At 42.0% G+C, this 18347-nt stretch overlaps 1 protein-coding gene across 1 annotated transcript in view; it reads left to right on the top strand.

Moving 5' to 3' along the window:
- The window catches only part of rce1a (Ras converting CAAX endopeptidase 1a), a 13168-nt gene extending 1972 nt beyond the window's left edge, over positions 1–11196 (top strand). The window contains exons 2-8 of the mRNA XM_023423834.2: positions 532–634; positions 824–907; positions 2084–2162; positions 2307–2474; positions 3218–3289; positions 3400–3462; positions 4510–11196. Coding sequence (XP_023279602.1) covers positions 532–634; positions 824–907; positions 2084–2162; positions 2307–2474; positions 3218–3289; positions 3400–3462; positions 4510–4739 — 799 coding nt within the window. The 3' untranslated portion in view covers positions 4740–11196. The remainder of the gene's footprint in view (positions 1–531; positions 635–823; positions 908–2083; positions 2163–2306; positions 2475–3217; positions 3290–3399; positions 3463–4509) is intronic.
- Positions 11197–18347: the final 7151 nt, after the last annotated feature.

Raw genomic sequence — 18347 nt, 5'->3', positions numbered from 1 at the left:
ATATATATATATATATATATATATATATAAATAAAGGAAAATGAACAAAGGCCATGCAGCGGTCCATGTTAAATCTTGGATATGAAGTGTATCTTTACTACACTTACTGTCAATTCAGTTTGTTTCCTCGATAAAGTCTGTTTGTTGAGATTTCAGTTAGGATTATTTTTGTTAAAGTACAGCCAGGTACAGGTGGTATTATCTATCACTCCATGTTTTGATTCAAATGCATTTTCTTCACCTCCATTTTTATCTATTATTTTTTTTACTTCCACTCATCATAACAACCAGTAATGACTCGTGGAAGTTGCAGGTTCAGGCTGAGACATAGTAATTATTAAAGTAGTGTGGATGCATGGGAAGTAGCTTTGCCAAAGTAATAAAACCTTGACTGAGATAGAATAAGCAAGAGTCCGAGAAGCGTTAAAATTATACAATTTTTGAACTTTTTGGTGTAACATGAGGGTTCAGGGTCCCCACTCCTCTTCCTCTGTGGTGCTGATGACTGTGTGATCATTGTCTGACTCTCAGAGATCATCCCACTGTGATAAAGAGACGCTTCACCAGTGTGCTGATCGTGTCGGGCCTGTCTCCTCTCTTTGTGTGGGCATGGAGAGAATTCACAGGTGTGAGGGTGAGTCACTGAACCACAGTCTGTACATTCAGCTCCAACACCCGAGGACCTGGTGAACCATGTGTACTGTTGCTCTCTGACACTTTACCTGTGGTATTATTAGTCAGAGCCTGACTTTTCTTCACTTATTGTGCCCGCATGTGTGTGTGTGTGTGTGTGTGTGTGTGTGTGTGTGTGTGTCTGTCTCAGACTGGCCCATCGTTACTGGCTCTCATGGGGATCCGGTTTGAAGGCCTCATTCCTGCCGTCATACTTCCTCTAGCGCTCACCATGGTAAGAAACACATCTCCCATCATGTTGTTGATGTGATGATGATGATGATGATGATGAGGATGATGATGGTGGTGATGGTGATGGGGGGCCAGAGACGTGAGGCGAAGATACTGTGTGAAGTGACGGGGACGTGTCCTAAAAACAACTGATAGTTAGTTAGCTTGTACACAGTTCGCAGCAGCAGAGGCTGTGACACCCTCATGGAGACAATTATGGCGCCTTCCACTTTGTGTCAAAAGTCATATGACATCTCGGAGTCATAACTATCAGTTCTGAGCACACAGACATGACACACTTATTGTTATTATTAATATTATTAGTATTATTATTATTATTATTGTCTAAGTTCTGTTTGGGGGATAATCCTGCCTTTAAGTTTTTGAAACTACAATTAAAACAGGAAGTCTAGTGGATGGAGTCAGCGAGTGGGCTACAACTTAAGTTCATCGTAACTTTTTTTTGCCTGTTTTTGTTGACTTTTTTTGCAAATTGGCTCCATTAAAAGTAGCTGAATTAGCGGTAAGCAGTTCCTCTTGGTGATGTACTCATGCATGTACAGACCACTGCCACTAGACCACTGCCATGCTGAGGAAAGCTTCGGATCCTGCTGATTCTCAGGGAGGTAAAAAGAGCAGATTTTCTCTATGATTTCTGATGAGTTTATGGACGTTTATTCGTGACACTGAGTCGCACTGAATCTAAAAATAAAATATGTGTGTGATGTCTGTATGTTCAGAGTTGACTGAATTATAACTTAGAGAGGTGAGTAAACTAAAGCAGCCCAACTACGATAACTAACTTCCTATTTTATTTAAATCACCGTCCCCTTCACCTCGTGCAGTATCTTTGCCTCACGTCTCTCCCTGTGAGCCGGACCTGGATCAGAAGTGGATCAGGTTCCGTGTTGTTGATAGTGGGCAGTTTATAGAAAGGCCTTTCACACAAAGGTGTGTTTCTATGTTAAAATGAAGACAGTTGTTGTTGTTATGTAGTGGATCCATCATTTCAGTGCAGCCGTATTGTTCATTTTACTGAGCATTAAAAACTGTAAAATCCTTGTTTGACATATGTTTGTACCGATATACTGATAGTTGGGCTGTTTTATGTCACTAATAGTGTGTGTGTGTGTGTGTGTGTGTGTACGTGTGTGTGTGCGTGTGTGCGTGTGCACTGCAGGTCCTGTTTCTGGGCCCCCTCATGCAGCTGGCCATGGACTGCCCCTGGAGCTTCATGGATGGGATGAGGGTGGCATTTGGTGAGACAGCCAATCATGTGACAGTTAGAAGCTTTTGGAACTTCTCTACAACCTGCTGCTTTTGACAGTGGTTACGTTTTGCGTTTGTGACATGCCGGAGACCTTTTAGTGAATAATCACTTCCTGCTCTCTGTCCCCCTGCAGACCCCTGGTTTTGGATGTTGTGTTTCAGCGACATGCGCTGGTTGAGGAATCAGGTGGTGGCGCCGTTAACAGAGGAGCTGGTGTTCAGGGCCTGCATGCTGCCCATGCTGGTGCCCTGTGCAGGTCCTTCTATTGCCATCTTCACCTGCCCTCTCTTCTTTGGAGTGGGTGAGTGTTGATTCATTGACACGGTAGGGCAGCCCCCCCCCCCCCCAAAAAAAAAAAAAAAAAAGTCAGTGAGTGCGTTCCGCCAAGAAGACGCCGAGTCGATACACTACACGTGACGGGCTGTAAACTTTACAAACTGAGTCTTGTCTTAAAATGACTGAACCACAAAACTTACCAACCAGACAGCAGGAGGCAGGGCGGCTCCTTTCTGTTGGTCTTTCTGATCTCGGCTCAGGTGTCCAGTGGACAGCGCTGTCAGCAGCCTGAAAACTGAGCTGTGACCAAGACACCAATTTGTGATATAGAATGAACTCATATAATTAGCATCTATCTTCTTTGATAAAGGGATGGTTGACTTAATAATGCAGCTTTGATGTAAACTTGTCTCTTGGTTTGTTTCTATACAACATGGAAATGAATGGAAACCAGTTTTATGTTGACAAAATGATCAGTTGTTGTTTACTGGTCTTTATAATTGACCTTTAAACAGAAAAGATCAGTTACATGATGCTTTAAAGGAACTGTCAGACCTTTAGCTCGGTTGCTGTGATGCTACGCGATGAACCAGCTGTGAATCAAACTGCACCTCACCACACTTGGATGAATCTTTGTCTTTTTAATTTGTTCTTCATTTGAGTTTTCAGTCATGGGGAAAATGGTTTTAACAGCAGCAGATACTGTAAATGTAAAACAGACAGACAGTGTTTGATGACCAGCTGATTCACGTTGCTGCGTTTCTCCAGCTCACTTCCACCACGTGATCGAGCTGCTGCGCTTCAGACAGGGGACGCTGTCAGGGATCTTCCTCTCTGCAGGTGAGGACTTGTGTCATGTGGTCTGACTGGGAGATACATGAGCAGGAAGGAGGATGATGATGATGATGATGATGATGATGATGAACTGTGTTTTGTTTGGTCCACCACAGTGTTCCAGTTCTCCTACACAGCAGTGTTTGGGGCCTACACGGCCTTCATCTTCATCAGGACAGGTGAGCAGCTTCATCATCTACATCTCGCATGTGTCTTTAAATGTGATTGTTTTCACACCAGAACCTGTGGTTTTACAAAGAACGAGTTTTTATATGAGAAGAAAATCATATGCTGCAACATGTAGACCTGAACCCTCGTGTATCAGTCAACATCTGGGGTTTCCAGGATCCAAGATCTATGTTTAAACTGTACAACTTCTTCTTTAGTTCATGGCTGAACGTTGAAATATTCAGATTTAATTGAAATCCATCTCATGTACCTGTAAAGGTGAGTGAGATGAAATATCTCCTGTATCCGTTTCCAGAACTTAACAAACATAAAATTCTTATAAACAACAAAGTCATAGTGTGTAAACAAATACAATCTTAACTTAAAAAAAACACACATGAATTCATGCCACCATTGTTTGATATTTAACTGTTCTCCGTATTAAACTAGTTCTACATGGCAACAGACAATGACGTGATGTCTGATGTGAGTTTCAGATGTTTTTGGTACAAAATGTGAGTTTTGGATATTAATATTTGATGATCTTATTGATCTGATTTAGTTTGGAGATCAGTTTGAGTGTTTTGATAAGATATGTGGATAAATGTGACGAGTGATTAAAGACATTAGGAGCTCTCAGCCCCCTTTTTATTTTGTCAGTGTAGCTGTGAGAGTGAAAAAGGTTGGAGACCCCTGTGTTAGTCGTTAGCAAAACCGTGGCAACACGTTACACTGGAGAGTCCCACCAGTAAGAAGTACAGTACGCAAGGTTTTAATTTGGAGGCGTGCCACTAGTGTAGGAAGTGGTATTTATTCCCAGATTCATTTTTCTTATGACTGAAGGTCGAAGGAGATAATTAAAGAAAGATTCCTTGACATTCACGTGTCGGTTTAAAAAACATTTTTTTCCACCGGATCCTCGACCCTGTCCAGTAACAAACCAGAACGCTCCTGAGCCGTAGAGCCTCACACACCTGAGCCTCCGGTCTCTGTGCAACACCTGGTGCTGGAAATCTGTACGTTCAGGGTTAATGTTTCCTCCCTCCTGTGTGTCGCAGGTCACCTGATGGGCCCCGTCCTCTGCCACTCCTTCTGTAACTACATGGGTTTCCCCGCCATCAGCACGGCCCTGGAGCACCCCCACCGCCTCACTGTCCTCTCCTCCTACCTGCTGGGCGTCCTCCTCTTCCTCCTCTTCCTCTTCCCCTTCACTGACCCCTCCTACTACGGCCTCCCCACACCAGTCTGCACCCTGACCTCCTCCCCCAGCTCCCTCTGCCTCTCCTGATCCCTGCCCCCCCCCCACCCCGCCGCCCTCAACACACACACACTTGTTTGTTTTGCCAAGTTAGAGATCAGGTCTGGTCCGGTCTGGACCGACAGCGCTAACAGCCATGTGGGCTACGTTGCCACGGAGAGGTGAGGAGCCATTTTCTCTGGTCTGTGGAGCCTTGACATGTCGAGACATTTACATGACGCGTTCGAGTGAATCAGCTGAACGACTCCGTTTGATTTGGTGTGATTCATGTTGCTGAGTGAAGCTGAGACACGGACAGTAGTGTAGACACACACAACACTGAAGGACCAGTCCTCCTCAGACCCAGACCGGTTCTCCTCAGACCCTCTGACACTGGTAAATCTCCTCAGTTTGTGAGGAAGTGTCGTAACGTACCACTGATGGACTCATTTTCTACTCAGACTTTTTAAAGGTTAATTCTGCTTTACTTTAATGTTAGTTTTTGTCAGTCAGCCACTGGTTATAATACCATCGTATTATAATAGTTCATTATCAATATTTCAGGTGAGCTCACCTGGTTTAGATAATCCACATAAACCTGTCTGACTGTGAACCACCTGTCTGTGGTTCGGGCTGTTTTGTTGTGTAAAGCTTTGGGTTCATGTCGGGTTCTTTTCAAATGTTATTTCTTGCATTAGCTTTCCGAGCTAACGTTAGCGATCGGTCTCAGGCTGGGTTTGGGCTTTAGGGTTTGTCAGAACCAGCTGGGCTCAGGTTTCCAGCTTTAGGATCCTGTTGTAATAAAGCCAGAATTATCCTTTAGCGCCTTTTGATGAAGACATGTAGGGTTGTTGTAGAAAACAGTGAGAGCCACAGCACTCACCACAACATGTCCTCTGGCTGCACTGCATCCTGGTCTACGGAGGCCAATGGAGATGTTAGGATTCTTGTTGCTGTGGCTGCACCGAAGCACAGTGACGTTGTGGTGTGATGTTGAGATAGGAACATGAGGAACGCGTTCTACGTCACCAACAGCTGTTTTTAATGTTTTTATCTGTGACTTCAGATTCAGACTGCAGGACCTTTGAATCCTGAATCGGGCTCTGTTTGGTGTTTGAAGAGAAACATTACTGGATATTTATATACCTCTGCATGTTTCAGTGCTGGTAGTTTGTTTTCTTTGGTGAAGGTGGGTGATGGGATCATTCATGGGGAGGGGTGGGGTATGGGGGGGTGGGGACACTGTTCCTTACGTCGGAAACATACTCTGTGTAAGTGCAGTAGTTCCACAGACTGAGCTGCTCCTTCAGGATGAAGCTCAGTCTGTGATGATGTGAAGAGCCCGGTCACAGAGTGTGACTGGATCACCAGCTGGGCAAAGCAGCCGAACGCTCTGAGGCTACGTCCACATTACTACGCTGTTTTAAAATGAAAACCATCTCCGTCCAGACTAACACACCTGAAAACACATACTTACATGACCATTCTGCTCTGCAGTTGATTAGTTGCACAAAATACTACGACCATGGAACAGCAAAGACGGATGCAGTGTTAAAATGCAGATTTTACCTGAACAGCAGCAGCTAGCAAAAACAACAGGGTCAGTAACACTGTAATTCATTATCATGTTGTATTCACCACTGGTAGTCGAGGCTGATGAGACCCAGTCAGGGAGCGGCTGTGGATTGTCTACATCATCATTTCCAAAAGTCTCAGTTTCTGTCTGTCCAGTCTACGACACAACCCCAGAGATTTCAAACTGAAACAGGTTCAGCAGAAGTCTCCGTTTTTGGGGCTTGAAACCTCTGGAGTCGTGTGGACGGGAGGCGATACGTGGAAAAAGAGATTTGTTTTAAATGAAAACGTAAAAGTGTGGACGTAGCCTGAGACCCTGAAAGTTTGCTGTGTCAGTTATGCGATTTAAATAAGTGCAGATTTGGCTAATTTGTGCTGCTGACAGGTGATGTCACACCTGTTTAGTTCCCAGGTGTGACAGCTGCCAGTAAGACTAAACAACCAGACTGAGAGCACCTGAAGAGGGTCTTAAAGAGGCTCCCTGAAGCTGCAGTGTACTGCACTGTGTTCCAGTAAAAAGCGTGTGAACATGTAAAACTACATATTGACCGAGGCAGCTGCTGCAGTGTTATCATCCTCTACAGGTGCTGGAGAAAAACTGCCTTTAATTACATGAGATTAAAATAATAATCAAATAGAAATGGGGAGTGCAGGTCGTCCAGAGGAGTGTCCCTGAGCCTCTCTCTGGTGTGACCGGGCTCTGACATCATCAGGTGACATGTTTTCAGAGCATGTTTCAGTCCGACAGCTGGATGTTGCTAAATGTTCTCAGTCTCTTTGTTTCTTCATTCCATTCCAGACATCTTGTTCTGAGGAGCTCACACTTTCTAAACCAGTCACCATTAAAACTATTGGTTCGATTTTTTTTTCTTAGTCTCATACACAGTACAGAACCTGCTGCTCCCATCATCCTTTGCTTCAGTTATATAGTGACTGACTGAAGGGAGTGGAAGGCCCTGACCCCTCAGGTGTAGTTTGATAGAGACGACACTGCACTGCATGCTGCTACCTGATCCTTTTAATGCAGAGCCAGGAGAAGTCATCTGTGTTTCCACATGTCCACAGCCTCACTACACACACCACCAGATCACACTCTGTTGTTCTGTTTGCACAGTTTTAGCCTCGTTCATTCCATCAGTTCTCATAACACTGACACAGGTGTGTGTGTGTGTGTGTGTGTGTGTGTGTGAAAACAGTCCAACAGGCCAACAACACAGGCAGACAGATGATCATACAGACTGTGAGGAAATCCACAGTTATCTAAACCACTTCTTTGTACGTGAAACCAAACTTGAAGTATTCATTTTTCCCACTTTCAAAATGTAGTTTCAATTAATGTTTCCACCACAGGAACTTTCCCTACCTGTGTTTCCACCACAGACCAGGGTCTACCTTAAGTTCAGGGAGAAGGTTTTACCCCCAGAACAGTCCCTGGTCCGGATGTAGTACCTTCTGAGGGTCCAGGAGTTTTGGGGTGGGGCTTGCAGTGCTGAACATTGCTGATTGGTCAAATACGTCAAGCATCTTCCAAAACGTTGTCGTGCACCTGACACATTTAAAACCCTGCAACTGCAAACGTGTTGTTCAGCTTGTAGTTTGTGGTTGACAATCATCAGGACGGAGCAGGACGAGAGGTTTAAATGTCGTAACTGTGTGAACAGATTGGTGTGAAAGGCGGCCACGCTGTTTCTGATACGACAGGGTTCAGTTTGTTTAATCCTCCTGCTGAGGAAAACGCACCAATGAGCTTCTACCTCCAGGAAATGTAAGTTCCTGGAGCTTTTGGTGGAAAAGAAGCTGCAGTTACCAGCTAACCGGTGACTTCAGCTGCGTTGCTGTGGTAATGGTTCTGTTCCATCCTTGGTGTCATGGTTACCTGTCCCACCGTGACTGATTTCCTCCAGTTGACCTCACAGGTGCCCTGTAGCGTCCGTGACTGCTCTGTGGAGTCGTCTTCAGCGCGTCCTGTTTTTGTTTATATCGTGCAGACGTGCGGGCGGCGTGATTCATTGAAGCTTTTCTGTTGATTGACGGGTGATGGTAGAAGAGAGGGAGCCGACTGCTAGCTGCCGAACACTGATGTAAACAACGCAGGAGGGAAAACAACACCCACAGTGTGTTTTGGTTTAACGTAGAGGACGACAAAAGCCTCGTTTAGTGATCAGATGAGAGCATGTGATACAGACCACCCACACAGCACAGCAAGTCACAACCTGCTGCGATTATCATCACACATCAAACATGTAATTGTACAGTAGGATAAACAGAGACAGTCCTAAATTAGAGTTATTCGTTATCAGTACACCTGGTCTTCAGTAGTTAAATGTCGTCACAACCAGCTACACAACTCACAAAATGAGACTCAAGTTGTCAAAGAAAAAGAAAAAGCTGAGCTCTTATTTTCTTGTCAGTTCTGGACAGTTGTGTTCAGTCTTGTAATATTCTGGTGCTGCAGGGAGGAGGGGGTCAGGAGGGTTTATTAGATTTTTCCTCCTTGTGAAACACACACAATCATTCCTTCATCCGAGCGTCTGACTCATCACCCTCTCACTCCACCTGTTGAAGTCATTTACAGCTTAAAGTTGGTGATCCTCACTGATGATAAAACACTATAAGCTATAATAATACTGTGAAGAAGAAAAGGGGCTGCTTGGGTCTTCAGCAATAAATCCTTTAAGTGGAATTTATTACATTTTCTTTGATACTGAGCAGGAGAGCAGTAGATTCTCTGGACTATACATATATTAACTATTCTGGCCAGTTAAATAGCTGTTGAAGTTTACAAAGCCCTGGCAGGCGGTGTATTGTGCTGTACCGATCAGTAGCTGCCAGCAGAGGTCAGCAGAGCGCTGTGTGACAGGCAGACACTCCGCTCTGTTCGTCAGCCTGTCTGACTTTGTCATCCATCCCTGGAAAACCACCTTATTGTTCCTCTAACTTCTCCACAGTGATAGAGGAGGCTGATGCAGAGAGGAGAGTTTTATTTCATCCTCCTCCCACATCCCTCTCTGAACCTCTGAACCAATATAAATTTAGCGGCTTGTGTTTTCTTATAACCAACAATATATATTATCATATATGTAAATGAGATTCCTGATCTCAGCGAAACAAAAACACTCAAAACACCTTTTTATTCTCACATTATTCGCATATCACCTTAGTAAGCCGTGAGTTTGGGGCAGTTTTAATCACCCATGATGATCTGAATTTGCTCTATATCCTGAAATTCCCAGTAATCCAGCAATTAGTGAGTGTTAAGATATTATGTGAATCTAAGTATAGTAATTCTTCTTGGATTTCAAGAACAAGGTAGAGTGCTCCAAATTAAAATATACCTCTACTTCAAACCAACTTAAAGTTGCTATGTGTAGATTCCCCAGCACATATAATAAAAGCATCAGGGTTTTTCCCAGGTTTCTGGATGATTACAGAGACTTTTTTTTTTTTTTTTTTTTTTACAGATAAAGGTCCATTAAACTGATGTGGCTCATGATTTCAGTAGCTGAGTTGACAGCCACACAGATTAGAGCTTGACTGATATCATGTATTTTTTGGCCGTTAAGTAACAGGAAGTTGAAGTAGAGAGATGGGAACTAGGTAACTAGGCTCTGAGCCTCTCTTCTGATTGGCTGACTGTTTTCTGAGTGATCCAATAAAAATATATCGGATTTCAGGTAAAACACTCAGAAAAAACCAAATCCTGCAAGGTTGGATGGTGGGTCCAGTGTGGGCGGGGCTTGGTGACTGCTTTGTTGTGACATCACAAAGTTCCAGAAGTCCTGACGGCTGGTTTTAAGGCTCAGTTTCTGAATACAGGCTGTGTGCATTTCTCTGTGGACTGAGGCTTTGATACTTTCACAGTATTAATATAGAACCTAGACCTGATCTATAATCAAACTACACATGGACATCTACCTTTTTAAGGTCCATATAGTACTTTTTTAAAATATATACAATCAATCAGTAATTAATAATAAAGGCCAAATTTAGAAATCATCCTCATCTGCCTGTTAATTTACCCAAAGCCACTAAAGTTATAAATAAATTCTTTTCTCTGTGGTACATTTTCTAAAGGAAAACAATAATTTCTGTCGAAAAGGATACATTTCCCTCCTTTATATCCTGCTGTCATATATGTTAGTGTGATCAAATTTATATTTTTGATCAGTATCATTCTTGTCACGCTTTCTATTAGCTATTGGTGGTGGTAATAGCAGTTTGAATTTACCAGTCACACCAGGGTTTCTCCCTGTCCCGCTGCTTGTTGGATTGTTTATTGAACCTGCAGCGCAAACTGTTCATCGATCAATAAAAAAGAGGCACACATCTCCCTTTATTTCTGTCACAGTAAAACTCAACAGTAACGTGAGATCGTACAGTCCGACCAAACTCTCCACATGTCACTGACTCTGAATTCTCCTTCGTCCCTGGGGATCCTGAGCGTTTCCTGTCACTAACTGAACCTCAGACATGTCGGGACATTTGCATTTAGCCTGCACTGCTGTAAGAAGAGAAACAATATCCTCAGCCAACAATCACACATCAGTGTTTGCTGTTGTAATAATATGCAGAGAGCAGCGTCGACACACTGCAGTCTATTTTTGCTAAGCTTTAGTAGCTCCTTTATTTTAATACACGACACCCAGAGGCTGAATAATTTCAAATGAGCATTTTCAGAACGTGTGAGATGTGAATGGTGAATTAGCTGGTGAAGCCCAACTCCACAGATGTTTATACTGAGCACTATATTTTGTAATCAGATCTATTTTGGTGACAGGAACAGAGTGTACAGATATGTGCATGTATTTTATGCTCACTGTGTCACACTTGTTCACTCAGACTACAACAGAGCCGTGTTTTAGTAAGACAATCTTTTACAGAAACTTTGGAATCGCTGCAAATTATCTATTTGTAAATAAATAATGTGATTTTATACGTTTCAGTGTTTGTGCTTTTATTACTGCCTCATTAACAGAATGAATTAATGCTTCATATTTCTCATCCTCACTTTGATATGTGTTAATCAAAAGGGAAAAACTTGCTTTAATACATTCACATGTATCAGCAATATTACATTTCATTTCATTTCATTCCGAAGAGACTAACATAGACTGATTCATTTATTGGATTGTCGATGTGCACATCAGACCATCATCATTTAAAGGGGGAGTCTTTCTCCAGGCTGCACAGGAAACAGGAACAGTGACAGCAACAAAGTGATTGGCTCACAGCGGCTGAGACGAAATCTGATTGGTTTAACAGAGTGACTGCTAATTGAGTTGGAAGCAGGGGTAAGGTAAGAGAGAAAGAATGTTAGCACGAAGACAGTCTTCCTGAGCTAAGCTTCATTTCATAATGCATTTAATTACTCAGCGCAGCGAGAGAAAAAATAAAGTAGAAAAAAATATCTGTAAACAATTGTTTAGCTGAACTCAGGTATGCATCCGGCAAAATTGATTGATTTTTAGCAGCGAGAGTGAGAGAGGAGACAGTCTGAGGTGAGCATATACGCATCAAAGACTTTTTACATACTATTTTACACCCGGTGCAAAGCAGCACAAGGCACAACGTAGGCTAAGAGACTGATGCAATTTAGTTTTCTCGTCCAGCACCCACATTGTTTAAATATCAATAACACTTGCACAGTGGTTTAAAGACAATGGCGCAGTATTTCACTGTTATTTTAGGGATGCATTACGAAGAGAGTAATATGCGCCTACATAGGCACAGTTTGTTAGTTATTCCTCTGCTTCCTTTAGTAATAATGATACATGTAATGAAAGTAGTTTATTTGCAGTCAAGGCTCAGTGTATTGGAAGTTCTTCTCCTCTTCCCTGCAGTTCCCAAACAGCCCGAAAATCAGAGCGGCTCAGTAGTGCAGGAGAAGTGGCAGTGATATGATTTCATCAGAAATCTCTTCTCTTCAGAGAGAGAGAGAGAGAGAGAGAGAGCTACAGTTAAGAGAGCAGGAGATGGAGGAGCAAGCAAGAGGGGAACAACATTCACAGCAGCAGATGATGGATATGATGCAAATGATGCAGCAACGAGTCCAAATGCAGGCACCCAGGCAATGCTGCTTCAGCAGCAGCAACAGCAAGGCCAAGCGTTAAATGAAAAACTTGTTCAGGAATCTTGAGATGACATACTTCATTTTTCAATGTTTCATAGCAAATATTTATTGATGTAATAAGAAATGTATTATTATAAGAAAATGTATTTTTTATCCAATAAAATATAATACATACATAAATGGGCATTGTTTCCCTTTTATTTATGTTAGATCTGTACACTACCCCCCAACTATATTATGATTTCATTAATTCTCATACAATTATGTTCTATCCTGCCATGTACATTAACATTAATCCCATAAGGTATATAGAATTTACATATTTCAATACATACATGGATTATGAATATAGCGCTGCAGCACATTCCAGCCACAACCTATGCACTTGATCAAGAGTTTATAAGTGAATTTAAAAAAAAAATCCTGAATGTTTGAAGGATCCAATTTAAATACCGTAGAGGCAAGTGCGTGCATTTCTTAACAAGGCTGAATACACAGTTTACCTAAACCCCTCAACACAATTTTTTAATTTTCTTAAAACTGAATTAAAATAGTTTGCAATGTCTCCAGCAATCATTCTACAGACACTCCCACTGCAGTCATACATTTGTTGAATGCATCATCTGGGGAGTGAGATAGACATTTCTTAATGGGGGCTGGAGGTGAACATGCAGGAGATACGCAGGATCTCCATACAAATACATTGGATTTCCATTACTATGGCAACGCGTTGGACCATAGCCGCACTTCAACCGTCACTACTTAAAGTCCATAATGTCTGAGGAACGTGTTCTAAGATTCACATGTGAGATGAGGATCGTAGGAGGAGGATCGTCCCGGTCAGGACTGGGGGTAGTACAGAGTATCGAGAGTACAGAGAGATCTTTAATGAAAACCTGGTCCAGGACCTTAGACTGGGCCAAAGGTTCACCTTCCAACAGGACAATGAGCAAGCCAGAATCCTGACTTGAACCCAGTCCAACATCTGGAGAGATCTGAACGTCTGTCCACATCAAACCTGACATGGCCTGAGAAGATCTACAGAGAAGGCCCAGAATCCAGATGTGCAAAGGTTGTCTCATCAGACAATCACTGCCAAAGGTACGTCAACTAAGTCCCAAGTAAAGTGTCTGTAATGTCTGACGAACACTCTGTTATGAAGTCATTTTTTCAGCTGTACTCTCTGCTCTAAAGAAACATGCAGCCTTCATTTCTGTCTGAGCTGCTGCTCTTCATCTTTTTATCTCTTCAGAGTCAGTGTCAGTTTTATGAGCTGCAGGCCTGAACCGGCAGGTCCTGAACCGAAGCTTTCCTCACTGAACTGAGAATCATTGACCTGCAATGAGTTTGTATTGCAGCAACTATTCTGTTCTAGTGGGTGGCCACATGGAAACTCTTCCTGACAGAAACCAGATGTGAGCAGATGTTATCAATAGATAGCACTTAATTCACATAACAATGCGGTGGGGGTTTTTCTCCGTCTTAAACACATATTTCACTTGAGATGAATTTGTTGTTTTATTACAGACGACATACCAGCACACTTCCTGTCGCATCCACCAGAGGCTCCAGAGTGTACTGCACCCAACAATCCAACAATCCAATGTCAGAAACAAACAAACATAATCAACATGTTTCCATTCTTGTGGTCATCCTAGTTGTACGTCTTAAAATTTCAAATGTTTGTGAAAGATCATGCTGCATTTGAAGCTGAATTAATTAATTTCGGCTTCAATGGCAGTGATAGTGAACAGTTGTATTTACATAATACCTGACCGTGTTGCAACATGAGTATCGATTTGGATTCGTCCACCTGATGAACAAGCCCCATATTCAATTTCCTTTTTAGTTTTTAAGGTTCTGTCTACAGTGTAGATGATCATCACTGCCACTAAATGACGCACTAGACCACCAGCATCTCAGACCAAAACAAGTGCTTCAACGGCCACAACTCCTTCCCTTCACGTTCTCAGTCATCAAGGTGTTATGAAGCCCAGTAAAAGTGTTCACTAAACACACAACAAGAACCACAACTGAATAAAGTTACACTGTGAACACGAGAGCCAACAAAAAACAATCCAGACGCAACCATTAGCCCACACATTTCTGAGTCCAGCTGGACTCTTTAGCAGCTCGCAGGGTTCTCCTGTCAGTAAACCACATCAGTATTGGCTCCATGGTCAGACTGGGAAAAGAATTCAGCCTTGGACTGATCCAATGGAACCGGCCGCACGAGTGACAACAAAGGAGCCAGTGAAGACCCTGATGGAGCTGTAAACCCTTTAAAAACTTTATGGAGGTTTTGACAGTCCAGGATTGGAGCTGGTGGTCCCCATGACCAGTCATCCCTGTGCTCTAGCCCGATCTCATTCTTTGTCTGAGGCCTTGGGTTTCTTCAGTGGAGATCACTCTCACCTGCACTGTGTCATCTCACCTGTGGGCGGTGCCTGTGTGGTTATAAATGTGGTCAATGGACTATCATGCACTAACACACAAGCGCTGACAGACCGGCTACCACAACAAAGACCAGAGAAACTCAGATTACAACACACACAGAGGGGCTGTGGCCTTTTTCTCTGCCCAGGACGCCATTACTCCACTATATCATAACACTGAAAATAGTTGTTTACTGCTGTATTATTTTCTGTCTCTTTAACTGCTAAATGCTCCCCTATGTTCACCAGCTGTGACTGTGACTGTGTGCTGCTGCTGGGGGAGAACTTAATGGGTTTCTGAGTCTTATAACCAAAGATAATTGACAATTCTCTGTGGGTGTGTCACTACAGACATCTTCCATGTTACACAAAGTCATTCAATCCATTGTTGACATAGAAATACAGATTAGTGCAGCTTTAAGATATTTTGGAGCAGTAATAGTCTCAATACTTCATGTTACAAAACTATTGAAATGTTTATCCATGAGTAAAGTCATGAGGTGACTGAACTGACCCGGTCATGTCAGTTATAGTATGTAAGTGGTTGCTAAGTGGGCTGGTTTGGTCATGTGGCTTGAATTTCACAGCTCTTGTCATATCTCAGTTTCCAGATGCTGCAGACAAAGTTTATCTTCTCCAGCCCTGTTGGATTTTCACAGACTTTTTTTTTTTTTTATGGATTTTTTTTTTTTTTAAAGGAAGGGAACATCATGACTGACGGCTGGGAGAGTCAGGAAACGGAGAACAGAGCATCGCGCTGTGTTTTCACTGCATTAAAATTCAGATGGATTTCCCAACGGCAGAGGAAATCAAACAGACGTGTAGATATATTCTGCCAGTGAGATGCTGCTCTCTCCCTGTGCTGCTGAAAAACTAAAGGAAAATAACAGGATTTTTCATAATTGGGGGCCATTCTGACCAACATCACCACCTCAGAGTTTTGTCCTAAAAAACAACATATATACATTGGAAACCTTGAAAGGGATGTTGCCACAAAGCAAGTCAGCAGGCTGAAGTATGAACTCAAAAAAAAATGCATTACAAAAATAAAACATACAAGAAAAACGAACCTTGGGAAATTCAGCAAAAATACATTAAAGGCCCCCTTCGATGAAAATCAAGTGTTTAACCTTGTTAATGTGTCCATATGATGTTTTTCTAAAATATAAAAACATCATGAGTGAAATAACCAGTCACCATGAACCAATCACAGTCTCATAAAAACAGATGCAGACAGTCTGGGGGTATTCCATCAATGTCGCAAAGGAAATCTGTTATAACCATTATAAACTAGCCTGACGGCCGCGAAGGGGCCACGCCTTCGTAGACAGCATCCCCCGAAGAATGTGGCCCCAGAATTGGGACACAGCTAGAGTCTTATCTTTATCCTGGATGAATTTTTAATTTGAATTTCGGGATCTGAATTTGAGCAACGTGAATATGTTTGATTCCAACTTTCTAAAGCTTGAAATTGGAATTAGTTATTGAAAATTTGTTGAATTCAGAATTCAGAGCAAAAAAATATCAGATACAGAATGTCAATGCAAAAAAAAGTCAGTGTTAGAGATTCACAGATTTTTTAAATTTCAAAATCTGGTGAGACAGACTTGCTTCCATACTCGAGCCTCCTCAAAATTTCCAGATAAATGTCAAACTTACAGGAAAGATTTCAAACACTTCTCTCAGTGTTTATGTTCATGTTTGAATTACCGATCAGTTACAAAGAGGTGACATCAATGATGTTTACCAGGTGCTTGACTTGGATTCACCAGTTTAAAACTACAGGTGGTTAAATATGACTACATCATTCAGTTCTCTCTGTGTCTATGGAGCTATGACAGAGAATAGAAATACAAAGTAGAGGGAGTGTTTGTCACTTACTATAGAGATCTACTCATGTGCTGGATACAGAAGCTGCAGCAGCTGATGGTTGGTGTAAATTTGAAGTTTGTGTGGATGCTGCTGTCCATGATGCGCTTGTGTGTGAGTTGTCATGAGCCACTGTCAGAAGAGACACAATTATGAGAATAAGATCCACGTTAAAAATACTGTAGGTGGATCATTATCATCCATCATTACCTCCCTCATCCTCTCTTGATTTCCCACTGTGCCTTTCCTCTTCCTCCTTCACCGCTTCCCTCATTTGCCTCCCCCGTATTTTTCCATCCTCTATCTCCTCCGTCACGATCGGTCACTGTCAGAAGAAAACAATCAAAGGTAAACTTCAAATGGGGAGAATTAAAATAGCCTCAGGAGAGCCTCAAAAACAAAGAGTGAAGTCGGCCTGGGAAAAGAGTGATTACCAGTTTCATCTGATTAGACAGTAAGTGGAAAGGGCAGACATTCATCTCCTCTGATGTTCTCTGGAGGGACGTTGTTCAATTGGTAAGACTGAATAAGAATGAAGCACCTGATCTGAAAGGTAATCTGTAATTATGGGATAGTTTGTAAATAATTGAAGAAAACGTGGATAACTATGACTGGACAAGGATAAGAGTTTTAACTGTTAATTACTTTGCTTTTGACCCTCAGCCTTTACAAATTTTTGTTAAATAATGAGGTTTGTGATTTAATTAGATACAATAAAAGTTTCTTTTAAAAACAGAATAATAATAGCCCTTAACCTTACCATAACCCAAACAATGAGAAAATATGTCAGAATAGCATGTTAAATATCTTGGGGGTATAGCAAGGTTTGAATTACCCCCCTGAAGACTGAATCAGATTGAGTCAAGTAGCCTATAAAAACGATATTAAAAATGTCAATATTACTGTAAATGTCAATATTCCTAACCTCAATTCATAGGTTGGTTGAATGGAGAAATGTTTCTTCTCGCAAAATTATTAAGTTCTCTACGGTTTCCCCTCAGAAATTGCTGAAGTGGTAGCACCCAAATTTAAGCACCTTAAAATGCTCATAATCAACGTGTTTACACACTATTCTCTGTGGTCTTAAGACATGCACATTTGATATCCTAACACAGACATCAAAATAGACATTCTGCATTCCATAAAATAATTGTATTAGCCTCTTAAGCCCTAGGGTCCTGGGAGGTGTGGCTCGCCTAAATAGACATTCCCAAAATAAATCAAGAATAGCATAGGCATGAGAATAGGTCAATATGCATGAGCTTGATCTCTATAAGACCTCAGAGAATGTATTCCCAGTGTCAGTAACATTGTGATCTGAGTAAATGGGGATAAACCAAGGGAAAAATTTACAATTTTATCCTCGCCTTAAATGTATTTTCAATTAAACAGCGAATAATACCATGAGAGCAATAATCCCATCCACAGAGATTCCACTGAACCTATTCAGCAGCTTTGTGACTACAACTGTACAACAGGAGATAGAGTTACTACAGAGCATGCAGAGTCTACAGAGGTTTTAGTAGGATAGGAGGAGGTGGACTCAAAGATACCCAGAGTACCCAAAGCCAAAGCAAATTTTTTTAAATTAAGTGCCACTCTTCTCGCCATACTATATGTTGATGTTTTTTGGTATTTTTGTGCCTTAGTTTACTATGATGTTTTGTGCCTTACAATATTATGACGTCTTTTGACATTTTTATGCCTTGC

The sequence above is a fragment of the Seriola lalandi genome, unplaced genomic scaffold, assembly GCF_002814215.2.
Source record: "Seriola lalandi dorsalis isolate HSWRI2012SDOR001 ecotype SW California unplaced genomic scaffold, Sedor1 jcf7180002054694, whole genome shotgun sequence".
Classification (NCBI taxonomy): domain Eukaryota; kingdom Metazoa; phylum Chordata; class Actinopteri; order Carangiformes; family Carangidae; genus Seriola; species Seriola lalandi.
The sequence above is the reverse complement of the archived record's forward strand: the minus strand, read 5'-3'. Positions and strand labels throughout refer to the sequence as shown.